General features: G+C 49.1%; 12 protein-coding genes across 12 annotated transcripts; 6 read left to right on the top strand and 6 right to left on the bottom strand.

Annotated features, from left to right (window-relative positions):
* Window positions 1-367: 367 nt before the first annotated feature.
* Window positions 368-2,527, bottom strand: EV420DRAFT_1259875 (regulator of G protein signaling domain-containing protein; the record flags this gene model as incomplete). Its single annotated transcript, XM_060466978.1, has 5 exons — window positions 368-604; window positions 658-1,434; window positions 1,490-2,243; window positions 2,299-2,390; window positions 2,450-2,527. The coding sequence occupies 5 exons, from the start codon at window positions 2,525-2,527 to the stop codon at window positions 368-370; spliced, it is 1,938 nt and encodes a 645-aa protein (XP_060338177.1).
* Window positions 2,528-3,255: 728 nt separating this feature from the next.
* Window positions 3,256-4,713, top strand: EV420DRAFT_433899 (uncharacterized protein). Its single transcript, XM_060482096.1, has 7 exons — window positions 3,256-3,389; window positions 3,486-3,632; window positions 3,678-4,046; window positions 4,113-4,210; window positions 4,267-4,309; window positions 4,373-4,525; window positions 4,583-4,713. Exons 2-7 carry the CDS (start codon window positions 3,606-3,608, stop codon window positions 4,637-4,639), a joined length of 747 nt encoding a protein of 248 aa, XP_060338176.1. The 5' UTR covers window positions 3,256-3,389; window positions 3,486-3,605; the 3' UTR covers window positions 4,640-4,713.
* A 59-nt stretch (window positions 4,714-4,772) lies between these two features.
* EV420DRAFT_1625950 (Alpha/Beta hydrolase protein) lies at window positions 4,773-6,935 on the top strand. Its single transcript, XM_060475991.1, has 11 exons — window positions 4,773-5,207; window positions 5,256-5,332; window positions 5,383-5,436; window positions 5,481-5,595; window positions 5,644-5,670; window positions 5,725-5,802; window positions 5,851-5,910; window positions 5,966-6,062; window positions 6,121-6,448; window positions 6,506-6,570; window positions 6,611-6,935. The coding sequence occupies exons 1-11, from the start codon at window positions 4,917-4,919 to the stop codon at window positions 6,841-6,843; spliced, it is 1,425 nt and encodes a 474-aa protein (XP_060338175.1). The 5' UTR covers window positions 4,773-4,916; the 3' UTR covers window positions 6,844-6,935.
* Window positions 6,936-7,083: 148 nt separating this feature from the next.
* Window positions 7,084-8,860, bottom strand: EV420DRAFT_1684689 (NAD(P)-binding protein; the record flags this gene model as incomplete). The annotated part of the gene is made up of 7 exons (XM_060479267.1): window positions 8,626-8,860; window positions 8,067-8,571; window positions 7,870-8,016; window positions 7,773-7,815; window positions 7,580-7,722; window positions 7,170-7,525; window positions 7,084-7,131 (listed from the first exon to the last, which is right to left on the bottom strand). The coding sequence occupies exons 1-7, from the start codon at window positions 8,635-8,637 to the stop codon at window positions 7,084-7,086; spliced, it is 1,254 nt and encodes a 417-aa protein (XP_060338174.1). The 5' UTR covers window positions 8,638-8,860.
* An 8-nt stretch (window positions 8,861-8,868) lies between these two features.
* EV420DRAFT_1259228 (Bystin-domain-containing protein) lies at window positions 8,869-10,589 on the top strand (the record flags this gene model as incomplete). Its single annotated transcript, XM_060466943.1, has 8 exons — window positions 8,869-9,027; window positions 9,077-9,289; window positions 9,340-9,484; window positions 9,541-9,601; window positions 9,651-9,978; window positions 10,033-10,147; window positions 10,197-10,377; window positions 10,427-10,589. The coding sequence occupies 8 exons, from the start codon at window positions 8,869-8,871 to the stop codon at window positions 10,587-10,589; spliced, it is 1,365 nt and encodes a 454-aa protein (XP_060338173.1).
* A 7-nt stretch (window positions 10,590-10,596) lies between these two features.
* EV420DRAFT_1501816 (Aldo/keto reductase) lies at window positions 10,597-12,085 on the bottom strand. The gene is made up of 5 exons (XM_060471084.1): window positions 11,913-12,085; window positions 11,731-11,858; window positions 11,565-11,676; window positions 11,183-11,510; window positions 10,597-11,136 (listed from the first exon to the last, which is right to left on the bottom strand). The coding sequence occupies exons 1-5, from the start codon at window positions 11,970-11,972 to the stop codon at window positions 10,637-10,639; spliced, it is 1,128 nt and encodes a 375-aa protein (XP_060338172.1). The 5' UTR covers window positions 11,973-12,085; the 3' UTR covers window positions 10,597-10,636.
* On the bottom strand, window positions 12,054-12,703 carry EV420DRAFT_433540 (uncharacterized protein). The gene is made up of 5 exons (XM_060482095.1): window positions 12,575-12,703; window positions 12,513-12,523; window positions 12,383-12,453; window positions 12,239-12,332; window positions 12,054-12,174 (listed from the first exon to the last, which is right to left on the bottom strand). Exons 1-5 carry the CDS (start codon window positions 12,617-12,619, stop codon window positions 12,153-12,155), a joined length of 243 nt encoding a protein of 80 aa, XP_060338171.1. The 5' UTR covers window positions 12,620-12,703; the 3' UTR covers window positions 12,054-12,152.
* Window positions 12,704-13,177: 474 nt separating this feature from the next.
* EV420DRAFT_1758126 (uncharacterized protein) lies at window positions 13,178-16,710 on the bottom strand (the record flags this gene model as incomplete). The annotated part of the gene is made up of 4 exons (XM_060480541.1): window positions 16,505-16,710; window positions 16,064-16,454; window positions 13,557-16,007; window positions 13,178-13,524 (listed from the first exon to the last, which is right to left on the bottom strand). The coding sequence occupies exons 1-4, from the start codon at window positions 16,550-16,552 to the stop codon at window positions 13,178-13,180; spliced, it is 3,237 nt and encodes a 1,078-aa protein (XP_060338170.1). The 5' UTR covers window positions 16,553-16,710.
* A 165-nt stretch (window positions 16,711-16,875) lies between these two features.
* EV420DRAFT_1635162 (WD40-repeat-containing domain protein) lies at window positions 16,876-18,455 on the top strand (the record flags this gene model as incomplete). The annotated part of the gene is made up of 9 exons (XM_060476408.1): window positions 16,876-17,209; window positions 17,271-17,382; window positions 17,435-17,522; window positions 17,578-17,718; window positions 17,775-17,908; window positions 17,959-18,079; window positions 18,134-18,139; window positions 18,202-18,266; window positions 18,320-18,455. The coding sequence occupies 9 exons, from the start codon at window positions 16,876-16,878 to the stop codon at window positions 18,453-18,455; spliced, it is 1,137 nt and encodes a 378-aa protein (XP_060338169.1).
* Window positions 18,456-18,835: 380 nt separating this feature from the next.
* Window positions 18,836-19,728, bottom strand: EV420DRAFT_1616670 (uncharacterized protein; the record flags this gene model as incomplete). The annotated part of the gene is made up of 8 exons (XM_060475147.1): window positions 18,836-18,874; window positions 18,921-19,025; window positions 19,079-19,173; window positions 19,221-19,306; window positions 19,365-19,463; window positions 19,514-19,565; window positions 19,625-19,663; window positions 19,716-19,728. The coding sequence occupies 8 exons, from the start codon at window positions 19,726-19,728 to the stop codon at window positions 18,836-18,838; spliced, it is 528 nt and encodes a 175-aa protein (XP_060338168.1).
* A 234-nt stretch (window positions 19,729-19,962) lies between these two features.
* EV420DRAFT_1259814 (tRNA modification GTPase TrmE) lies at window positions 19,963-22,018 on the top strand (the record flags this gene model as incomplete). The annotated part of the gene is made up of 7 exons (XM_060466975.1): window positions 19,963-20,338; window positions 20,385-20,626; window positions 20,683-20,803; window positions 21,063-21,206; window positions 21,256-21,432; window positions 21,471-21,836; window positions 21,888-22,018. 7 exons carry the CDS (start codon window positions 19,963-19,965, stop codon window positions 22,016-22,018), a joined length of 1,557 nt encoding a protein of 518 aa, XP_060338167.1.
* Window positions 22,019-22,461: 443 nt separating this feature from the next.
* EV420DRAFT_1684629 (uncharacterized protein) lies at window positions 22,462-23,736 on the top strand (the record flags this gene model as incomplete). Its single annotated transcript, XM_060479266.1, has 4 exons — window positions 22,462-22,824; window positions 22,874-23,095; window positions 23,180-23,486; window positions 23,536-23,736. Exons 1-4 carry the CDS (start codon window positions 22,697-22,699, stop codon window positions 23,734-23,736), a joined length of 858 nt encoding a protein of 285 aa, XP_060338166.1. The 5' UTR covers window positions 22,462-22,696.
* Window positions 23,737-25,177: the final 1,441 nt, after the last annotated feature.

Genomic DNA, 25,177 nt, shown 5'->3' with positions numbered 1-25,177 from the left:
CTTGCTCAATTAGTGGGGTATGCCATCCGTCTAGTAGAGGAAGCGTGTAAGGTACTAAAAGTTACAGTAAAGGCACCGGAGATTTCGTGGAGACAAAAAGTCACCAAACTGTAGTCTGTGACCGGAAAACAAGAATGTGGACCGGGAGTAAGACGTAGGAAGTCAAAGGGGTGGACAATAGGAAGGTACAGAATATGACCCCCAGGGGTCAGTGCCGTGTGATTGCGATGATGAAAAAGAAACAAAAATGAAAGCAAAGATGCGCATATGAATGATGACAATAAAGCATGCGGTTGCCAAAAAATGTGAAAGCCCTCGAAGCGTCCAGTTGAGACCATGCGAAGAAAGAAAATGCAATGCCGCCGGCCTATGATGATGGTGCTGATGGTGCGTTCGGCGGCGTCGAGATGGCGGGATTTGTTTGGCCTTGCGCCCGCTCGCTGCCTTGCTGCGATATTGTTATGTATGCGCCGCCCGTCTCCTCTGATGAGCCGAGGCCTGGCGGTTGAGAAGGTGCAGATGTCAACAGCCGGACATCATCGTCTGTAGGATCAAAGTCCTCCACCCAGTTCCGCATTGCCAAAAACTTAGGCGTCTTGATGAACTATGTAAAACAGGTAAGCTAGAAACCGGAGACGTAAGGGGCGTTAGACATACCCGAGGAACTGAGTCTGTCGCCATCAACCGGAAGACATGAGTCTGAATCCGTTCATACAACCGGATCATGGTCTGCAGCTGGGTCGCATTGAAAGCATTTGCCTGTTCAGGCTCGACGCGCCCTTGGAACGCCTTGCCCGTTAGGCTCGTCACGACATCTTCCAAATACTTCGACAGCTCATTCCGCAGACCGTGGTCGATATTCAGCTCGCATTGACTGGAGGGAGCAAGGTACGTGTTATAGATCACGAATGCCGTATTGATGAGAGATTCATGATGACGCTCCATCGCTGCTTGTCCTGGCGTTGTCTTGGAACCGGGGCGCGGAGCAGCAGGCGCAACAGCTACTGCACTAGAGGTGATGTTGAACTTGCGCTTGAAGTCCTCGACGTCAAGCCAGAACGACAAGTTCTCCTCGCAGAAGTTGCCACGAAGGAACTCTCGGAAGAGCGAACGAAGACCTGGCTCTTCCAAAATGTACCGCAGACGCTCTGCGTTGCTCTCCTTCTGGTTATTCTTCTTGTCCGCAGCATCGTAACTAGCGTTCATCTTCTCTGCCATCGAGATGCGACGATGGATCTTAGCATCACCGCTCTTCTTCTCATTATGGTCTGCGGTGGACTTGTCAATAGACGAACGCTCTGTGAGGGTTGCCGATGATGCGTTCGGCGAATCATGGGAGCCGATTTGCCTTGGATTGTCCCAGTGCGCGAGGCGGCGACCTTCCTCCGTGATCTTGTATATCGCCTTAGCGGTACAGCGGAATTCTCCGTGTTGCTAAATAAGATGTTACTACGTTGACGACGACACAAAAAAAGCATTGAAGACTCACGCTAACGGGAGAGTTGCCACCGGGGGCAGATCCTCGGACCGTAAAGATGATCGCAGAATCGTTGTTCTTCCGCTTATCGCTAACCAAGGTGATCAGTCCGAATCGGACAAACTGTGCGGCCATCTCTGCAGCCTCCTCACGCCCAACCACCGAAGTAAAGTCGCACAACCACTCGAGAGCGGTGACGGCCGCGAAACAGTATTTGTGAACCTGCTGGCCCTTGCCGAGAAGCGGTTGCGCACGTTCGGTAACTTCCATGAGAGCAACACCTTTGGATCGCTCATTGTATCGTTGGAAGGGATCAGGAGAAGGGGTTGCCGATGGGAAGTTGGGACTCCGGCCGACGAAGCGTCGGAAGAGGGCAGTGATGACGGACTGTGTGACTATGATTTCGTCGTCTGCTGATCGTCGCTCAAGGTGGAGAAGCTTGATGCAGATGGGCTGGGTGACGAAGACCTGCTGGAGATGGTCTGAATTGATACCATTTTTACTTATGAAGCGCTCCAGAACGTGCAATCCCTTGGGCGTAAGCACGTATACACCCCTGTCCTTGAATAGATTGGAGGATGGGTCTGCGGCGTTCTCAATAAGGCGGGCATCCATAAAGTGCTGGCTCATCGCCTTGGCCATGTCACGGGTCATTGAGAATGTTGTTGTCGTGGTCGTTGTTACCACACGCGAAGGTTCCCTGGGATCCGGCCCTCGATTGGACTGAGAAAACTTGAGCGAGGCGAGGTTCTGGGCGGCTTCATCTCTGATGGGAAAAAATAAGAGGATGAACAAAGGATAGAAGAGATACAAAGACATACGTAGAGAACGAATTAGGGAATGTACGAAAGAACTGCTTGTGCGGCGTCAACTCTAACGAGACGATAAGTGTCGCAAACAGATCGAGGGTATCCTGGACAAAGGGGCCAACGTCAATGGGCTACACAAAGGTTGGAAAGGTAGTATACGCACCTTGAGAAAAGGCCTTCCGCGTTTTGTTGTCTTCATCATGTGCGATGAAGTCGCCTGAGCGTCGGAATCGGCAGGCATCGTAGAGGAAAGAGACAAAGAGAAGAATTAAAAGATGAAAAGATATCTGGATGAGTGGCAGGGGAATGAGGAGAGGAAGGGGGTATGGAGAGCGGCGGGATAGAGGGTGATGGGCAAGGAAGAAATGACAGAGGACCAATGTGGGAATATTCGGCTGGTTGCTATACAAAGGTTCCCACGCCTTGCCTCGTGGAATTTGAAGCGCAATGTCCCGATAAGGAAAAAGGATATTATTCAGAATAGGCAGATAATACATAAGCAATTCAGCCCCCTGTCAGGGCCTGACGCGATCTTACCGACAATGTGTTCTTTTCCGTGAACCGTCGGCTACGGTTGTCAGCCTCCAATTCATTCGCTCGGTCGCGTTATTTACCGAGAATCAATAAGTGCGATGCGTCCGTTCCGCAAGAGAACGGACGATGCTGTAGTCGCTCATCTTTTGCGCTTGGCCCGGTAGAAAGGTACGACGGTTAAATAGGGCAATGCTTAAATGTTCTTCCACCTCATGTCGCAGTAAATTCAACATCACTCTAATTTGACACGATAAGGCCACGAGTGTCGGCACCGTCATGAAACTGCAAGTTCGTGCTGCCTTTTCATTCCCCCCTCCCCCCCTTCATTGACAAGTGCGGCGCTCCTATATTGCCTATCTTGATTATATTCGTCGGGCAGTTGTTCCGCAGTACAAGACGTCTGGAATACGTCCAAAGGCTTTGATCGAGCTTCGTATACTATCTCCTATCAAAGGTGTATGCGAAACGGAACACCGACACTCTGTTACAAGCCGTCATAACCGTTCAATTCGAATCCAATTGGAGTTGTAAAAATTTACTCTGACAGCCGTATCTGTTGTAGCCAAAACGTTCGTCGTAGTTTTTTTTCTCTTGTCGTCCTTGACCGAAATTCGAATTGCCAAAAAAATTGATGCCGCCCTGCACGTTTCCATTTGACTCCTTAGCACGGGGTTTTCCGGAGATAGCGGTGAATACTTGTTTTGGAACAATACACCGACCCCGACCACGATTGAACTGCCGGCTCCCACATTAATCCTGGACTAAAAGCCTAAGGCAGATCGAGTATGAATTTCAATGGCACTAACATAAATGTGAGCACATTTCCTTCTAGATGACACAATACCAACGATTACCAGGATCCCGCAGGGGTGAAGGCTCTTCTTGACACTCTGCAAGCATCGCAGGCCTGGCAACAGGCTGTCACGACCTCAGCGGAGAACAAGGACGTAGCCAAGGTTCCCCAAGAGGCTATCGTAGAGACTCCCCCATCGTCTTCATCTGCTTCAAATTCGGTTGCATCTCTACTAGCCCAGCTACAGCGTTCCTCCCAGCCGGTCAAGGAACCGTTTATTAGTTTTGACGGTCCTCGTGTCAACCCCAAGCACAACCCTTCTCCGGCACTTTCCTCGTCTGCGGAAGATACTCGATCATTTACTTTCCAGCAGGCGCTTCCACACCTCGCGCAACTTTCCCAAGACGCCCAATTCATCGAGAAGATCGTGCAGGTAAACTTAAAGCTTTCTATGCGGAATCTGATGCATGTTTGATATCTGTTTCTGATGCTCCTGCAGATCAAAAAAGAACAGAACCTGCTTGAAAGGCAACTCTGGGAAGAGCGGGGTCACATTCAAAGCAAGTATGACGAGAAAGTGAAGAATGCCAGAACTAGGTCCGTTGACGCTCTGCCTTTACTTGATGGATGGCGGCGATAGCTCGGAAAGACAGGGCAAATGTCATAGGCTCCGACATCTCGAAACATGAAGCAGATGTGAGCTCCTGCCCGCACGGAGACTGCGTCTGCGCTGTTGCTGACATCCCCTGGACCCTACAGATGCTATGTAATGCGTATCGGAGAGAACTGCGACGATTTGACACTGAGCGAGCTCTGCCTCTCTGGGACAATCTGGTCCGAGAACAGCAGGAACGGCTTGGCCAGGCCGGTGTTCCTGCAATGTATGCGACTACACTGGGAACGGACCGGGAGGTAAGCCGCAGCTGTTGAAACTTTTCTTTTTTTTTTCATGGTGACCTGGGCTCGCAGCGGCAGCAACGTATCATCCAAGTACTAGAGGGACTGATCGGACCAGGATTTGAGTAACCGAAGTAGCCGTATGGTCGTATGTTTTACTGCGAAAGAAATATATTTGAAACGCATGGCTTGCTGGACGCTACCGAGTATCAACTAAGAGGCTAAAATATAACATTCCTGTTCTTGAATGAAGATCGCCACTAATTTTCCAAAAAAGAAAATGAACGGGTCAAGGCCGTAACCGGGTTGCCACCGAGGCCCTTGTTCTACATCTTATTATGCGCTCCCTGCAAAGTTAATCTTTTCGCTTATTTCCTTTCTTCTTCCCCTGCATGCATACGGACCAATGCCTTACGTGGATTTGCACAGTGACGACGACTATGCCTCGATATACTACCTCACGAACACGACCTTTGGCAATGTTGGCAGCTTTGATCCTGAAAAGCCGACAGTCATTCTGCTACACCCCTTCTTCCTCGACTCGACCTGGCTCGACAACCAGTTTGGCGACCCCCGGCTGTACAAGAACTATAATATGATTGCATTTGACATGAGAGTCTGTGGGAGATCGTCTTGTCGGCACAGTGGGCGCCACGATAGCTGGGTGGAGGCAGCGGATCTCGCATTCTGTCACCAAGTACGTTGCCGGTTGTAACTTCCTTGTTCTCCGTTTGACTGCGCCTAGATTCTTCATTTACCTCTCTGCCACGTTCTGGCACACGATAATATATCCGTCAACTGTGCTCTGCGTTTCGCCTTTCTGTATGTCTGTCTTGTAGCATGTTGCTGTAAATATATTCACAGCTTTCCAGTTTCCCGGATATGTGTGCCAGTCTTACACTCTGTAATGTGCCGGCGCCCACTGAGTATGTACAAGCACCATCCTCGGGCCCGATCTAACGGAGTGCAGGTTAAAGTGGGTCTTGACGGCGTTCCATGAGCTTCTACAGTCATGGTGCTTTGCGACCGACCTCGAGAGCTTCGAGCATGCTGGAAAGGAGGGCGCTAGGATAATCATCGGCCCAGTATGTCTGTCGAATGTCTACCTCGCCGCTACGCTGACATCTTCTCAGGACATAGACAGTGATCTCCTTGATGAAGTACGTCGTGTACGTCTCGGCGTATATTGACCTGACTCACCCCCGACTTGGCAGGTCATGGCGTATTGGCAGATGCATTTACCTCCCAACAAAAGAGTGCGTGTTTTGGAGCAGGCTAATGTGGCTCTCAATGTACGCTGTTTCTATCTTTTGTCAAGCTGTTCTCACTATCAATGCCAGCGTATACCCATGAAGCCCGAAATGTTGAGTGCAATCACCCAACCGGTCTTAATAATACATGTTGTCTCTTTTTATTTCCCGTTTGCCCCGTGCTGATCTTTGTACGTACGTGTAGGGTGACCGATGCGACGTATCCCCAGTCAAATACGCCGAGAGACTTCATTCTGAGCTGTCAAACTCTCTGGGAGGGGCGAGACTATATCCTTTGAAAGGTCGGTCGGTTATCATCCTCGTTACTTTCTCGGCGATCTCTAAACCCAGTTGGATTAGGCGCTTCTGGCTCTTTATGTACCGTACCAGGCAACGCTTCCATAGCAAATCAAGTCTTCGCAAAATTCATGACACAACAACCGCGCCTCAGGTCCGACATCATACCTCCTGCGACAAGCGTCGCGGAGCGAATGGCTATGGCACTCGATAAACTCGCAGAGTTCACAAATGATTCTTCTTTTCGTGCACGAAATCCAACTTCCTCACTTTCCTTCAGCTGTCTTACCCCCGATGTCGTCCGTAGCCAGACAGAATCACTGGCACTCTATTCCGAAAATCTGCACAACGCGTATTCCCCGGTTGGGCCTAACGGTCGGCCGTACAGAAGGTACGCCGTCGGCTTTCTAACACTTTCGTTATAACGTCTCACCGCTGACATGCTTAGATACTCCGAAAGGAAGGAGCAGGAGCACTGGTTTAGCGGCGGTAAGGACGGAAACTCATACGCAGGTACCCTTTCTTTCCTACCTACACTTTGAAAATTTCTAAGGAAGACAAACACCAAACACCCCAGGGAGCTTTATGTTGCAGAAACACGGCAAGTCGGATTCAGAATCACTTTTGCCCTCGTCGGAGCCGACATCTGGTGATCAAACCCAACATGGACGTCTGCGACGCGCCACAATTACTCCTGCGGCTTCGGTAGAGAAACATGTTATCAAAGGTTCGATGGTAAAGGTTGTCGGAACCAATTCGACATCAATAGGGCGGCTACTAAAATAAGCGGAACGGATCCACTGGGACACCTCTATCCTTATTATTCATGCGTCATTCTCTATGTCCAGCTATAATCTCCATACCATTTATAATAGCTATCTGTACCTTATGTATCATTTATATACCCCCCATAGACTCATAGCAACTAAGTAAGCGAATGAAATGAATGAAAGACACCGGTCGGAAACGATACCCAGGGAAAATCTAGTAGTCAACTTCGGAAATACCGTATTTAATTTAACAGGTCTAGAGGCTTCCTTCCGCCATTTTCGCCTTGTAGTAGCGCACCATCTCCTCCAATCCCATCCGAACGGTCCACCTAGGGTTGCCACTTGAAGGCTCTCCTTAGCACGGGTGGTATCAGGCCTCCTCTTCTGAGGGTCGTCAGTCGGGATCGGCTTGTACACAATTTCAGGGCGACGCGTCGGCAGGTCTCCATCCTCTTTCTGCACCTTCTCGACGATCTCACGAACCAGCTCTGCAAACTCGCCAATGGTAAACTCATCACCGTTACCGATGTTGACTGGGCGGGACTCGTCAGAGTTCATGAGTGCGATAAGACCGTCGATGAGGTCATGCACGTATTGGAACGACCGAGTCTGCTTGCCGTCACCATACACGGTGAGGTCTTCGCCCTTGAGTGCCTGGACGATGAAGTTTGAAACGACACGTCCATCGTAGGGGTTCACTAAAAATGACAATGATTAAGTTCGAGACCAGTAACGTAAACGGAATAACGTACTCCTAGGTCCGTATGTGTTAAAGATACGAGCAACACGGACATCCACACCATCCTGGCGATGGAAACCATAGGTCAATGTCTCCGCCACACGCTTGCCCTCATCGTAGCAAGCACGAGGACCAATGGGATTGACATGTCCCCAGCTAGCGATAGGTCAGCATTGTACCGGAGAATTGTACGGAAAAGCACGCACTAGTCTTCAGGCTGAGGATGAACCTCAGGGTCACCGTAAATTTCTGGACGCGCCTAATGAAAAAAGGAAGAGATGTCAAAAGTGAACTGCGGCGTACCGGAAGTGCTACTAATAAGGAAGCGGGCCTTGGTACGCTTCGCCAATCCAAGCATGTTCAAGGTTCCCATGAACGAGGTCTTGATGGTCTTGACCGCGTTAAATTGATAATGGGGGGGAGACGCAGGGCATGCGAGATGGTAGATTTCTGCGGAGCGCTGAGACACGCATTTACGCGAGAAAAACGATATCACGTACGGTCACACTCAATCATGAAGGGCTCAACAACGTCGTGACGAACCATCTCAAAGTTGGGGTGGCCAATCCAGTGGCTGACGGTGGTTTTCGAGCCAGTGAAAAAGTTGTCGAGAACGGTGACTTCATGACCGAGGAGCATCAAACGGTCGACGAGGTGAGAACCAACGAAGCCGGCGCCTCCAGTAACGAGGATGCGTTTGCGGTTGGATGGTGCAAGGAGTTTAACAGGAGTGAAACGAGCGAGGGTCGTGTACGAAATGGAGTTGGAATCCGGGTGGTAAATGGACTTGGACTGATACTCAGTGTGTCCTTTGGAAAACTTGGCATGCTGGACCTCCTCGTCGTCAGAAGCGGTTGCTGCAGCACTCTGGCCCGCCGTAGTGATATAATGGGGGCGCAAATAGAGAGCACGGAGGTCGTCGATGGAGACCTCGCTGTCGAAACCAAATCGATTGAAACCGACGGTGGTGATCTCTTTGCCGTGCTTGTCCAAGGTCACGATGCTCTGAAAGACAAGAACGATGAGATAACGCCCAGTTCAGCAATGAAAAGGACGTACGGAAGGGGCCATGGTGGTGATGGTGGTAGGAAGAGAAGGATGGGCGCTCCTGTTAAAGGTCAGCGGAATAAGAGGGGCTGCTTGCCTTTGTTTCTTTCCGTCTTCAGGCCCGTCTGCAACTCCTGTGGTCCGTAGTCGCTAATTTTCTTCTAGCGCTTTGTTCCGTTATCCGGATCCAGTTTTCTTTGCACGTTCACACGCCGGCGACAAATTCAGAAAAATACATTTGTACCTTTACCTAAAATGCCGCGTGCGCAAAAACCAACAGGAAAGTCGAGACACGATCCGCTGCATGTGCAGCTCGACGGAGACGAAGTAGAAGCGAAGTATGGTCGCGTATCGAAGCCAGGGAAGAGGAGAAAGTCTCGCAAAGCAGAGGCGGACGATGGTGACGACGACGAGGTGCACAACATACCTGTTACTTTTTTCTGCTTTCTTACTCGTTTTTCAGGTGATCCTCGACTCAAAAACATCCAAGCGGATATTCGAGCTTGCCAGGGATCAGCAGGAAGAGCTGGGACTTGTGGACGCCGACGATGAAGATGATGTAGGCTCCGACGACGCACCTTCAGCTTTTCAACGACCTCGAATGGATGTTGACGACGAAGAAGAAGATGAAGACGAGGATCCTCAAGGGTACGATGAAGATGTCGAGGAAGTTTTTGTGAGTAGCATTAAGCCTTCGCGGTCTGGATATCTCAAGCAAAGGAACAGGAAATCGATGCTGGAGACATGGAAACACTGGACGCCCTTTTACCTGCGAATTCCGGCGAGCGAAAAACATTGGCGGACCTGATTTTTGCCAAGCTTGATGGCGCAGACACTCAGAACGCAGCCGTCATACAAAAAACGCGGCAAGGTATCGTATTTTTGTGTCAAGCTTGCTCTCCAGCCTTATTTAATTTTTTTTCGCAGACCCGGAAAATCCGGATCCCGCTTTGGGCTTGGATCCACGCGTAGTGGAAGTGTATACAAAGTTCGTTGGAATCTCGTTACCATTTTATTATCTGAACTGTGGATATTAGACTCGGCTTATTCCTTCAAAAATACAAGTCTGGCCCCCTTCCGAAGATCTTCAAGGTTATACCCTCTCTCCCAGCATGGGCACGCATGCTTGCCCTCACCCACCCTGAAAACTGGTCTCCACATGCATGCCGTGCCGCCACCAAGATCTTCATTTCGAATATGAAGCCCCCTCAAGCACAGCTGTTCCTGAGCGTAGTCCTTCTTGATGCCATCCGTGAAGATATCCAACAGAACAAGAAGCTCAACGTACATTATTACGAAGCGCTGAAACGGTCTCTATACAAACCCGGTGCCTTTTTCAAGGGCATCATTTTCCCCATGTTGGACGTGAGTCGTGGTTCGTATCTCCGTATTGGTGCCCTCTTACTGACGGTCGCCTAGCAAGGATGCACGTTGAAAGAAGCGGCGATCGTCGCATCAATACTTGCTCGAACAAAGATACCGGTGCTCCATGCTTCAGCGGCTTTACTTAGAATAGCCGAGATGGACTACACGGGTAAGTCATGATGGCTCAGCTCAGTTGACAACTATTAACATCTTCACAGGACCCAACTCTCTTTTCATCCGAGTCTTGATTGACAAGAAGTTTGAGTTGCCATACAAAGTTGTTGACGCTCTGGTCTTCCATTTTATCCGACTATCCAATACATACAAAGCATCGAGCCGCGGCGATTCCGATAAACTTCCTGTGCTTTGGCACCAGAGTCTTCTAGTTTTCGCTCAGAGGTAAGCGATGCACCGACTTCGCTGCGACGGAGATTAATCCTAAGCCTAGATACGCGTCGGACTTGACACCCGACCAGAAGGACGCGCTTTTGGATGTTGTGCGTGCCACACCTCATGCACAGATAGGTCCGGAGATTCGCAGAGAACTGGTTACGTCCGTTGTCAGAGGTGCGCCCCGTGAACAGGGCAATCAGGACGTCGAGATGTCTTAATCATGTAGTATGTATCTCAATAGATTGTTGTCTGCTAGCAACCAACATCATGGAGAAGCCCAAGACCAATCCAAATATCCGGCCTGCTGAAATATTTCTCGGGCACGTTCCTCTCGTTCTAATCGATCACTGTCGTCTGCTTCTTCCCTTGCCTGACGCCATACCCTAGCACTAGCATGCACCTCCTGTGGATTACTGAATCCGACCACGAGAGGGAACTCTGCACCGCACTTGCGCATTGAGTAGCGCAGCGCAAGGTCTGGTAAATCACCGACAGCTTCCCGTGCATCAGCCGTCACCTTTCGCATTGCCTCTGGCGACGGATGCCATGGTGGAGGAGGGCGAGAGGTGAGAAGACCCATGCTGAATGGCGACGCGACTACCAATTGTTCCACCTTGGCGCGCTCGCGGAGATGGGGCACGAACTTGAGAAATGTCGAATCCTGAAGTGTGAGATGGGAGTATGATAAAACAACATCGACGGGCTTGTAGGGTGGGTTGTGAAGAATCAACAGAGCAAGACGAAGGAGAACGGGAAGTGGATAGCCTAGAGTTGATTAAGTATATGCGCAAATTGCAGTCAGGAAATGTACCTGTTATTCCTATATGCTTGATCAAGCCCTCTTCTTTCATCTTTGACAGTTCAGCGAATGCATCTAAAATCTTCTGGTCGCCTTCACCCCGCACAGTGCTCTCTTGCCCCTCTGCAAGACCATACGCTTCCCGTGCTTCCTCCAACGCTGTTGCGTGATACCCAGTTTCTGTCGGCATAACGGGTGTGCAGACAAATTCAGTGTCATGAAGGTAGACGGTATCGAGATAATGTGTTTGAAGGCGCTCAAGACTACGCTGTACGCTGTTTCGTATGTGTCCCGGTGTATAGTCAAAGTCAGTAGCATTGATTCGACCACATTTTGTCATCTAGAAAGATTGAATTTATATGTTCGTTCAGAAGTTAAAGCTTACCGCACGTACTAATTTGTACGACGAACGAGGAAACTCGTCTTTGATAGCCTGCAAAGCTTTTCCAAGTACTATTTCCGAAGGGCCGTAATAGATGGAAGTGTCAAAGGCGTGTATGCCATAGCTGCAATACAAATCATACCGTCCGTCGTTAGCAAAATAACCGGACGTGTCTCACCGAAGAGCAAGCCGGATGGCCCTCAGCGGAACATAGCTCTCAAGGTGTTCATCCGTATTATATTGGTTCGAGAGCGACCCAGCACCGAAAATCAAGGCCGGCAACGCTAGAGGGCCCTTGATCGATGTCTTGATGGAGTATTTGAGTCAACGACGGCGGCGAAGACGGTATGTTGGACTCACAACAGGAGATCCAGCGACAGGAGCATCCTCGACGTCGTCAGGAATTGGTTCTGTCGACATTTTGCGAGATGTTGACAATGGGCAAAAGAAAGCCGGATAACCTCAGATAATTACTGATAGCGGGCCTATCCGGTGGACAGGAACGGTACTCGAATCGAATCACAAAGTTGTTAAAAGGTCTGTGTTCATTCAACAAGCAAACAAAAACTACACATGATTTGTGTGATTATCATCCAACAATTAGAGCTTGTCCCTGGTCCAGCTGGAGGGGCACGAAGAAGGTGAGCAGACTGTTAGACAGCAGAAAGGAAAGCACAACGACGTACTGCTTGTCGAACTTATGGTTGACCTCAACGAGCTTGGTGCCCTGGTCGGGCTGGATGGAATTCCACGGGGCAGGGTTGGCGGCGGTCCATTGCACTGAAAGGCGATAAGAATGAAAGGAACAATGACAGCAGGCCAATGCTCACCAGTTGGGCCCCGAGCGAGACGAGTGAGATACCAGCTGGCTCCAACGACGACGCTTCCTACGATAACATAGCTGCAAAAAGAGCGCCTCGGTTACTGCCAGCATATTACGGATGGTGAATTACGGCTCACATAGGAATAGCCTAGCCCCGTCAGCATGAACCAATGAACATTAGAAAACGAAGAAAACATACCTCAATGGCTAGCCAATTCTTCGTGAAATTCTTGCGGAAAGACATGGTATACAACGATGCTCAGTGGTTGACTGGAAGAACAAACTGACGCCTATTTTGATCGCACATGCCTCGGGTAAATGCGGAGACGGCACCGCCGCTGGCCTAGAACGTGGTCTCTCAATGTTCTCGACATACGGAATTTTGAATTATGGATGGCATATACTGTGAGGCATAGAGCATAGTAGCTAAACGCTTACAAGTGTTGACAAGTCATTGTAATGCTAGGTAGTGGTACAAGAAAATACAGACGTTTCCCTGTAGCATCTAGCTACCAAGGTGTGAAAGAAAAGAGATAGCGTGAGGGGTTGGGGAAGCGGGATCAACGAGTAGCAAAATATACAATTAAGAATAGAAAGTTTTAAAAGGGACCCGTCCAAATCGCGGTCATGCAATATATACATATTTGAGTGTCCAGACATCTACAAAAATAATTGTCAGAGAAGCACCATCGCAAGAAAAAGCAAACGCACCCTCAAAGAAACACCGGTTCGTCATCGTGGCATTTCTTGCAAACATCACCACCGTACGACTTGACCGCACCTTCCGTCTTAAATCGGACCTTCAACTTCTCCAGCTGTCGCTTCTTTTGAAACAAATGTCCTTCTCTCCTGAACAGGAGGAGGGGGATGCGACTTCAGCTTTACTTTCCACAAAACTCTCCGTTGTATTAGATCGTGGCGACCATGGCAATGGTATGAAACTTGTCAGCGAAGAGAATCGTGTAAGAGGAGACGTCATCAGTCCGGAAAACGACGCAGGCTTGGGGCTTTCGTCACAACGTGGGACATCGCGATTGCCCAAATCCACGCTCATCATCTGCGGGCTGGTACCTGCCCGCGACGAGGTGCTTCCTGGGGACGCCGATAAGTCATCGGAGAATCTGGGAAGCATGTTTATCCTGTTGTTCACTGTAGATAAAAAAGTGAATCAGTACACGTACTCATGGTGGATGATTGAAGTTTGGAGGTCGAACCATTTGAGGATGTCTTGTTACCATTACTCATTTTAGAAGGTAGCAAGGGTTTGCGTGGTGGCTGGCGAATGAATGTTGTAGACGCCCGCGGTTTTGGTGAGCACAGAGAAACCGGTTGGGGGATAAAAGAGGGCATGGAACCCCCACGCTTGTTCGGAGGGGTCATGAACTTTGGCGGAGAACGGGAAAGGGAAGGGGATTGCTCCCTGGAAATAGAGCGAGGAATACCCGAAGGTGTCGCTGCTGGGCGGGGTATCGAAGAAGGAGGGGTGGCTATTTGTGTTAAAGTGGGTCGAGAGAAGCCCAGGGGAGGTGTAGCGACAGCCTCCTCCTCCTCATCCTCCTCAAAGTCGGCCAGTAAAGGAACGGGCTTCACGGAAGCTTTTGGGCTAGGTGTTTCGGGAACTGAAGGCACAGATGCAGTATCTTCGATGGGAGGAGTAAAAGTAATTTTGATACCTCCGGCATCACCAAAGACCTCTTCTTCCTCTACACGGGTCATGTCACTACCACTCTCTTCTTCGTCTTCCTCAATGACCACATCGAGAGATTTGTCAACAACCTCATCGGCGCCGCCAAGGAGCCAAGGCGGCACATCATCCTGATACTTAAAGCCGCTTGCGAACAAACTCTTGCTTCGCTCAAATGTGTATATGTCCTCTGTTGATTCTCCTTCGGCAACTGCGACAGGCACGTCATCTGGTTCTTCCAGGCAACCAAAGAAGCGATCAATTTCTTCGTTTTCTTTGTTATTAATGGGTTGAGAGACGGGGGTGCCACGTGGGAATGTCCATGTTTTCGACAGAGATGCACGAGATTGATGCGAAGGCGGCGTACGCACGGGGGTTGGTAGCCCTGGTGAGCAAGACCTCGAGGGGGCTATAACATTGACAACTGGGGTCCCTTCTTCCATAGTCACGACAGATCTGGGGAAGCCATCATCAGAACTAAAATCATCGTCCGAGATGGGACTATTTGACACGTCAATGTCATCCTCTTCTTCATCCTCGTACCCAGCAAGGCCATTGTCTTCATCGGACATGATATCATCAGGCTCTTCAGCAACAGCCTTTAACCTGAAGCCGAAGGTAGAAGAAAAGTCGGAATCGCCATCGACGTCCGTGACAGAACTGTTGGCAGAGTCGAGAGAGGACATCCCAATGTCCCGCTTGCGAGTGAAGGGAGTGAATTGCGTGGTAGGAGTTGCCAACACATCAACCTCGGCTTCCGCTAATGCCTTTAGTCGCTTCACTTCTTCTTCCAGGCCCTCCTTCTCGCTCGACAACTTGTCAACCTGCACCGTTAGAGTCTTCGTCTCATCTTTGAGTAAAAGAAGTTGAGCATTAAGTTGCTCTACCTCCTTCTCCAACCTTGCGCGTTCCATCTCGGTCATGCCGCATTTCGTTCTGGCTACCCAAGCATCTCGTCGTTCACTTTCGACACGTTTGGCAAAGGTGACCAACTGCTTGTCCATGTCAGCCACTCTGACCCTCCAGCCATCGACGTCACGCTTCAATTCGTCCCTCTCAGCCTTCAGATCCGAAACAAGACGGAACATCTCTTCATCGTTGCTAACGCACGACGACGACGCATCAGACAGCATAGAGATAGGTCTGGACCCATCTTCACGCTGTCGCGTGGTCAGGGCCTTCTCTAAATCCATGATTCTGGCCAAGAGAGCGTTGTGACTTTTGTATAAAAAATGCTGCTCACTAACACTTAGCGGTCGCGTTTGACTTTGGCTCCGACTCGACGAAGAAGATGAAGACACGGACGTTGGAAATGCATCGTCGTCATCGTTGCTATTCAGTGAAAATCTGCGGTCGAGAGCAAAGGTCGGGGTCATCTCAGGTGTTGGTAAGCCAGGATTGGATGAAGTAGAGGATGTCGACGATGACCTGTAAGAGATACTGCTTCGTCGAGGTAGTGCTCTAGTGTCTGGGCTATTCGGGTCGTCAGGTTTGACAATCGACCCATCGGAGGCTATTTGTAGGTTTAGTGCAGGTCGGCGACGGGTGGCACTCATTGAAGGGGCAGATGCCAATGACAGAGATCGAAGACCGGAACGAGGCTGGATTGGGCTGGGAGTTGGAACGGGAGTTGGGAGCCCGGAGTTGTGATTGTTTAGATTATCGGGCGTGAGAGAAAGGGGACGAAGGTTGAGGCTTGCGGGACGTGGTCTCGGCGTAAGGGGCTTGATTGAGGGCACAGACGGCTCGATGGGTAGCGGTGACGTGGACTGAGTGGGAATGGAGCTTGAACTCTCTTCCTCGTCTTCGTCCTCTTCCACAAGTGTATGCAATTGATCCTTGGACGAGGAGTTGGCTGTCAGCAATTTGAACGAGTCTCGTTTACTGGATATAAGAGAGCTCAGGCTGGACCCTGCACCTGAGCCCGGGGGGAAAGACGGTTTCGAGGCTGCGTTGTGGTATTTGTCAAGAACAAAGTAACCAGGTCGTTGGGGGTGTACGTACGAAATTCAAAGCCAAGCATGTCATTACTGGACATCTCCAATTCAGGGATTTCAACCTTGGAGTAGGAGACATCTTGCTTTCCCTCCAGAGCCCGAAGTGCTCGACGACGAACGGAATCTTTGTCGCCGAAGGCGATGTTATCATCCGAGTTGGACTGGGGTAGGTCAGGAACGGCCACACCCATCATCTCCGCCGACTCATGGCGAGTAGAGACAGAGGAACGGCGACGGTGGTGAGAGTTGCGCTTCGTGGATGGAGTAGAGAGTTCGTTTAAGTTTGTAGGCTGTGATTTCGAAGTACCAAAAGAAAAAGATGACATTGAAGCGTTACGTGAATGAGAACGGGCATGAGAGTGCGTTGGTCGGGGTTTTCCTAGTTTGAAGGATTCAAACTAAAAATACCATTGAGTATATGCAGAAATATCTGAAATCATGAACATACACGAATCTGTGCTTCAACATCTTCAGGTGTGTTGCCGTCAACTTGCATGATAAGTGGAGTGGGATTTCTGTTTTTGGTGTTTTCTGAATGCAAAAAGAACGAAAATTCCTTGTTAGGAGAGTGGTAAGGAAAGGAATGTGTGGGTTCTCGAGCGACCTCGCAGCCTCAAAGCGGGTAGAGATACTGGAGATGGTGGTTCGTGGACGAGAAAACTCCAACTGGGATCAGAACCAAACAGATGCTTGTACTTCAAAGCTCTTGCCAAACACGGACAAGCGCCATTTCAAATTTACTTTGATTCCTTCTTCCATTTTGTTTCGTTTGTATCAATATTGATTCGACTCGATACGCGCAACGGACGATAGGACGTTATGCAGAACCCTGTCCTTCTGGAATCACCACAATTTTTGTCCTACCCATTGCCGACACGATCCCTTCCATCGACATCGCAGGCTTACGTTCTTGCTATTGCTTCGCTTCCCGCCCATTATGCAACTGCGACGTCTACACCTTTGAATACAATAGAAATATATGACAAGGCCTCGCTACAACATATACAAACTCTGTCTGGTCATGATACAGCCACCACCTCCCTAAAAACGATTGAATCCATTGCAGGGTTCAGCCGGCAGTCCTTGGTTTCCTCGGGGCACGATGGATCAGTCAAAGTCTGGGACGATCGTTCTAATTCACATAGCATCAAAAGTGAGTGACACTGATAGGTCCTTCTACTAGAATAATTGACCACCCAAAAGACTTTATCCAGTGACCAACCTTGGCAAACACAATGCTTTGCTTTGCTGCGATGTCTCTCCCGATGGACTCACTGTAGCTGCAGGAACGGACCTCCAGGGTGATGACGCGAATATCTTCTTCTGGTACGGCATCTACACAGTCAAAAGAGTTCCATCAACTACATTTCAATTACAGGGACCCCCGGCAACCAGCTACTCCACTGCGTACCCATGGATCGACTCATTCAGACGACATCACTGTCCTGCAATTCGCTCCAGATAATGTACTGCTCTCTGCTTCTGCTGACGGGCTCTTATGTCTATCCAATGCCGCCGAAGGATGATGAAGACGAAGCAGTACAGCAGGTAGCGAACTGGGGCTGCAGTGTTTCACAAGCCGGATTTATGGCATCATCTGGTGTACCCCCGCGGATATGGGCATCTAGCGATATGGAAACCTTCAGTACCTGGTCAAATGAGGTGTGCATGGCCGGCATTAATTGAGTAATGAAGCCCGCTAATCGTCCCTATTACAGCTAGATCCCCTTCAAAGCGTGGACATACGTGCTTCGTCTGTACATAATCGAAATTGTACCTGGGTGACAGACTACCTCATCACTTGTACAAATCAGCCCAACGGCAACCTTGCTATATACACTGGCTCCAATGAGTGAGAATATACGTTACAGCTCCGCTCTTCTTTCATTAACCGCCCGGTAGAGGAGACCTTGCACTTCTGTCAAATTCCGACCTGTCCACACAGAATTCCTCGTGGACACTACATAAGATATGGAGTAACGGCCATACGGGTGTAGTGCGATCACTACTATGGGATGAGAATGTTAGTAGCCCTAATTCAGCACTCGATACACCGCCGTCTGACGCCTTTTCCTAGAACCAGGTACTTCTCACCGGGGGGAGAAGATGGAAGGATTAATACTTGGTCGTTCGGATCTTCCTCAGAAGACGGTATGGACGTTGACACGTCGCCGCGCAAACGAAACATGGATTGGGAGGATGACCGCGAGGTACGATTGGCTTTTCACTTTTCGAGCATAGCTGAGCATAACATGTTCCGCAGGAGGGCAAACGATTTAGAACATACTAGAGTCATCAGCTACCAAATGTGTGTAAAATCTCATACGGCCGTCTTTAAAGATGTCGGCAAGTATATCGCTTGGTTTAGTTTAACTTCTGCAGCGAACATGAAATACTAAAACTATCTTGTTAGTCTTGTAGAGACAAGCACACTGGTTGAGTTTGAACGTCTCTCCCAGAACTTTGTTTACGGCTTAAACAGCCTTTCGTACCCAATCCAAAGTTGTTAGATAACTCTGTATTGCCTTCGACACTGTATACACAACGCCTTGAATCTCGCACAAACTCGACGTCGCGGAATTTGATCATTCATCTAGAATAGAGTAGTTCATAGCCGGTCCTAGCGTAGTACGAATTCACGTTATCAACCATTCTCCTTCAAATACAAATCAGTTTCAAAGCCCAACAAAAGTAATATAGGGAATCATCAGCGATAATAGCGTTGGCAATACAAAGGAGGGAATAGCGCGTGAGCGGTCGTTACAAGAAGAGAAGTGGGCTAGAAAAGATCCTCTAGCGTCATTTGTTTCACGATATCCTGAAGACAAGTCAGATTAGACGATGACAAGAACACAGCTACTGACCGTGTTTGACACCATCAGTGCGAACTCCTCGAAGTTGAGTTTACCGTCGCCGTCCTGATCAGCCTCCATTATTGTCTTGTCCACTATCTGTTGCAGCTCCCGATCCTAAGGAAAAGTTACAGGGTCGTTCACAGTCGACAATGAGCAGCAGTACGCACTTTCAAATTATTTCCCACCATCATCTTCAAGACAAGGAAGAGCTCGCCGTTGGAGATGTAACCATCCCGATCAACATCATACACCTTGAAAGCAACTGGCCACCGATAAGCGGATATGGTGATCAGATGACAACGAACTAACACTTAAGCTTCTCATCTCTACCACCTCTGCTGCTGAATGCGCTAAGGCCTCCTACGAACTCCTGGAAATCCACCGTTCCTCCACCACTAAGTGAATGAAGATGACATTAGTTGCGGTCGGGGTGGTAGAAGGATTGGTACACACTCCTCATCGAAGATAGCAATCATTCTAGACGCTAGTGGGTTTGTCGCAATCTGGGGTATCTGGAGGAATTCTTGACGGTCTATTGATCCTGAGCCATCACTTGAGGCTGACTCAGTCTCAACAACATATGAAAACTGACAGCGACGGACCTATCCAGCTTCATGAACCGCTTTTTCAGCCTTTCAAGTTCGGGTTGCGTGACTACGTCGGAATTGGAATTATCAGATAAAGGGCACCGCATAATCCATATAGAAACGTACAGTTGGACCGCTTTTGCATGTCCTCCATAAATTGAGATGCTAGAAACATGAAGTCATTAGAAGAGGCGGGGCCAGTAAGGAGCGAACGAACGTGTTTGACCCATGGCGAAGACGAAAAATGGATACTGGAGTCGTTAGGTTGAGTCAGAGAACAACAGCAGGGACACAGCAAAGGGAATCGGGAGCAGACAGTTAAAAATCAAGGCAGAGAGCAAAGGGCGACCGAGACGCCGAGGCCCGACAACGAGCAGAGCGCCGGCCACGTGCTCCGGAGTACCACGCGAGCAGTTCGGACCTTTTCTTCCTCCCAATACGACGACTTGTGCATAGCAGTGTCTATGCAGCTCGGTACAAGGAGCATAAAAGCACGTCCAAGTACCGCAAAACACCCTTTTCCATCCGGGATTCTATCTCTGCACTGCCGCTACAGGACTTCTGTGCACTGCCTTGTCACTTCACACCGGAATGTCACGTCAGTAGTACGCTCAGATGCACAACGAGCGACCATATATGCGCTGTCGACACCGCACGGCAAAGCCGGAGTCGGGGTAGTGCGAGTCTCGGGTCCCGATGCACTGGACGTATGGAAACAGATGGTGAGGAGGAAGGGAAGCTGCCATCAGCCTCCGGAACCTTGGAAAATGCACCGCTGTGATATCGTAAACCCTGGGAAAGGCGAGATCCTGGATAATGGGTTGGCTGTTCTGTTCCGAGGTGTGCACGACCGAATCTCACCAAACGTCGGCTGAAATTTTATCAGCACCCAGGTCGTTTACGACAGAAGACGTACTGGAGCTGCATATACACTCTGGACGCGCCATCATCTCTTCTGTATTGCGCGCACTGGGGGAGCTTCCATTTTGTCGCCCTGCAGAACCCGGGGAATTCACCCGCAGGGCTTTTATGGGTGGTCGGCTTGACCTCACTCAAGTCGAAGGATTGAAGGACCTCATTGATGCAGATACGGAGAGTCAACGTCGAATCGCATTGAATGCCGTCGGGGTGGGTGAGGGCTGTTTCGTTCACATGTGTTCCTCCAGTATTGACCCGTTCGCTAGGGCTCCATGCGAGAACGGTATGATAACATCAGGGAAGAGATCATCAAGTGCCTCGCGTTTATGGAAGCCCTCATCGACTTTGGGGAAGGAGAGGACATTGAAGACGGAGTATACGAGCAAGGTGTGTTGAATTTCTATTCCTGTAGAACACAGTTACAGCGGGGGCTGCGAAAGACGTTCCTAAACTAGCCATAAACGCGCCGTGCTGGTGCAAGCAGAGAAATGTCGCGATATCTAACATATAACACTGCCCCACACACGTTTATGGCCTGTTGCGCTGCAAAACACATCCCTAATATTTTCCACAAGCAAGGGTCGTACAATCTGCGACCTTCTTTTCTTTGGTCAATGTGAATGCTGACAAAATTCCTGCCATGAAGCCAGGGAGCGCGTTTTGAAATTGTGTACTACAATCGAGGGTCACTTGCATGACAAACGCCGGGGAGAGATCATACGTTCGGGTATACGTCTAGCTATATTCGGTCCCCCAAACGCTGGGAAGAGCAGCCTGCTCAATTTTCTGGGTATGGTCACGTCTATCGATATTACACGACCACTCACCACTTGATTTAGCTCAAAGAGAAGCGGCTATCGTGACTCCAGTGCCAGGGACAACGCGTGATATCCTGGAACTGTCTCTGGACATCGGCGGACTGCCTGTCATAATCTCTGACACCGCAGGTCTCCGAGCAACAACTGATCTCGTAGAAAGTATTGGTGTCGAACGTGCGAGAAACGCGTACGATCTTCGTTCTTTTACTCGAGTATCAGGCTCACAGAACAAACAGTGTTCAGGAATGCCGACATATCCCTCTGCGTACTCTCACTATCAGATATTGCTTTCAACGGCGAAAAATCAGTGCTTCCTTCATCATTAGATGAGCTAGTCAACGAAAATACGTTTTATTTGTTCAACAAAGCAGATCTGGTATCTCCCGAGTGCGCGAAGCTTGCCCAAACACGTAACGCTTGGGTGACCAGTCTAAACACTGGCCAAGGCACCGCAGAGTTCCTGGCCCAGTTCTCAGAAGCCTTGCGATCCAACTACGATTTAGGTGACGCGAATGACTCACAGGCCCCACTGATCACCCATGCACGACATCGTGCTCATCTTGAAACAGCTCTCGAATTTTTGAAGGCTTTCTTGGAGACACGTGAGTAGTTTATGTGTTCTATATCTCCTACTCTAAACAACGCTGTTTCAGCTTCCGAGGAAGTCGTGTTGGGAGCCGAGGAGCTACGTTACGCCGCTCAGGCCATTGGGAAGGTGTCAGGACTTATAGATGTGGAAGACATCTTAGATTCGGTTTTCCGGGATTTCTGTATTGGAAAATAGTCTGCCCATGCTGCGCTACTCTATCGTAAGCACCAAAATATAGCTCGTATGAAAGAGTCCCACATTTTCTTTCGACAGGCTTGCCCTGAAGATGTTAATCAACAGCTAACACTACGCAACGAAGCTTTGACTGTTGCACCTTATAGGCTGCCCGCCGTCTTACTAGAGGATGCAGCCTTTACTGCACATTGTGTTGAGTACTGCCTATTCCTGTTCGGCGTGTATATCATGAGTATTTATCTCTCCAAATCGCATTTGTTGCGTTTTCCCTTACAAGTTACCAATCGCAGGAGAAAGTGAGCTTTCATAATCTATAATCAAAATTACAGGACTGCTGACCCCATTGAGATAACTGGGCCTGTGATATAAATCAGCAAGTTCTGTCCCTGTGTCCTGGACTACGATAAGCAAAGCTCCGCGTCGCTTTATGAATCGACACTCGATGCACGAAAGATACACAACAACATTAAATATATTATGCGGAACTCTTCATCCTATAGCATCCTCCTCTGCTGGTAATTGCACATCCAAATTATCTAACCCAAAGCAAAAGAAAGCTTCCGTGCCCTGATCTCATTCATCAGATGTCAATCATCCGTTTCACGGGGACAAGGCCGTTGCAGGGCGTCGTCGAAATGACATTCAAATAGTACAGATCTGTGCTTGCTTTCATCTCTCATGGCGCTTCCCTCAAGCTTTCGTGATATTCCTATTGGTTCTCCTGTGTACAATCTCTTATGCAAGCATGATACCGGACATGGTTCATTCATAACACATTTAGACAGAATGCCTATACCGATGAAAGCGTGAGCTTCCGCTTATCTTGTAACATATCCAATGTTGACTTCATCAAAGTGGTATATTTCTAATCCCGTTCACGTTCAACGCTATCATGGCCATCCTTATCGCTTGGAGAGCGAGATCAGCTTCAACCCACTATGATATCCTCGCCATTCTTTTTGCTGGAGAGCTGATGCCTAAATATAAACCCGGGCCGCCCTCTTCTTGGTTCTGGTTCTGCATGAACATCATCATAGACTATTGCGTCTACCAATTCATGCTTCCCGTCGTCAAGAAGTTCGTCTTGGGTCACCTATGGCTGCGCATACGATAGGGATTTCGGCCGGTAGAAATTGTTTTCCGAAAACCGACTGGATTCAGCCGTGCGTCATTAAATAAGCTGCCGCCGGATGAGTTTCAGCTCGCGTATACGCAATCCATATTTCAAGCTATCAATCCCAATTTCCTTCAAACAAATGTGGGTTACAATACGCGTATCGGATTCTGGTCGGTTGAGTACGAAGCGCCAATGTCGGCCTATCAGCTTGTTGAGGATGGCGTAGTTGATCTTGACTACTGGGATGTAAGCGTCTATCAAAGGGATAGCACAGGATGGAAGGTCTGGGAGGTCGTCAAGTCTAATGGTGCAGATGGTAGTGGCTGGAACAGGACGATGCAGATATTCATGGTATGCCAATGTCTTTTTGAGATATGGGTCCTTCTCACGTCTGATTCAGGGAAAGTTGGAAGCCATGGACAAGAGCGACCTAGCGGAAAAGTTCAAGGCCATGCTTCAGACATATACTAATTTGCCGGATCGCATCTTGACTCCTGAAGGGATCAGGCCTGTTGAAGAGCTATTCAAAAATGAAAACCTGGATTTCGTGGTGCTGTGGAATGAAGGCCTGCGCGAGGCTTCGTCAGTGGCTGATGCTTAGGTAAATAGTGTAATATTCATGAATGACTATCTCTGATACAAGCTTCTAGCGTAAAGTATACATAAACCCGCAATTTATCGGCTGTGTTCTTCCTAAAGAATGCAAATGTCGTTCTATTCTCTCAGCTCTAACCCAGGCGAACTTATTGTTGGCTTAACCGCACACATAATCATTACCGACACCTTCAAGCAACCTTCAATTTCCAAGTCTATCCGATCGTATTACGTTGTCCTATCTCTCTTCACGTTGTCTTTGAGACTGCTGAAACCCCCTCTTTGTGGCCTACTGCCGTACTCAGGCGCTGTTATCGTTCATCCAGAAGTGGATGCAATATTCCGGTTTCAATTCACCTTGGGGGTCACGCTCGACCTCAAGGCCTGGCATGCCCGACTTCCGAGCATGCAATTCTATTTATCCACTTTGAAAACGTCGATAAGCTTCGCGTCGATGGGATCATATTATGGACTAATGCTTGACGCTGGGCGAAACACGTGTCTGGAAAACCATCATTCTCATTAATTTTGTACACAAAGTTGGCGCAAGCTTCGTTCTATGTGTCTGTCACGTACTCAGATACGAAGTACTGCTTGGAGGCACTCCGGAGAGGTAGCCACCATCTGTCTTCCATCCCTGCGATACAAGAATTTGGTGCGTTGCCTCACTGAATTTCTGGCGCAGGACATTTCATTTGCGTCAGAGGCCAGTCGTATTATAGACGGTATGTCAAAGTCAATAACGACCGAATGTCTTCTCGTTTGCAAGGTACTCACATTGGACTTAGGGGTACATTCACCTGGTATCTTGAATGATGAAAGAGCCGAAAGTTGGGACTGAGCGATCATTTTTGCTACTGTTAGGAGGCTTGGTCGTCTTCCTCTCCTAGGAAACAGGAAGCTCGACGCTCTCACTGAATGATATCAAGCCTTGGTTCCAAACGTCCTCTATACGCGATATAGTTCATCTTGTCATTTTGACACACAGACACACACGCGAGTTATCCGAGTTGCGACAATGCAAACCAGTCGTCACCAGATTTAGCCAAGCATGTGACCGTGGTTGACCACGACCTATTTCCCAGCTGCCTTGGCAGCATATTAGCTCGATGGCAGTACGACGCTACCCATCATCATACGTGGACTTGAATATTCCTTTTGGATACGCGGCCGGCACGTATATTTCATCGCGTTGGACCACCTTCGGCAGTAACGCGTGACGACTGGAGGCAGATCTAAGATCCGGGGTCGACCGGATTGAATCGCGCGTCACTAGATAAACTGTCACCTCATGGTTTCCTCTAAAAAAAATGATGCGTCTGATGGCCAATTTTAGGTGAAGAAGCCAGCCTACGGGATGCTTGCATCTACATTCCGACTGTATGGAAGCATATCAGTACCCCGATATCTACTTCTGTTATGGAGGTACCCTAGGGGGACAGTGAACA

This window comes from Desarmillaria tabescens, assembly GCF_030435595.1.
Source record: "Desarmillaria tabescens strain CCBAS 213 chromosome Unknown EV420scaffold_2, whole genome shotgun sequence".
NCBI lineage: Eukaryota > Fungi > Basidiomycota > Agaricomycetes > Agaricales > Physalacriaceae > Desarmillaria > Desarmillaria tabescens.
This window is presented reverse-complemented; position numbering and strand designations above follow the sequence as displayed.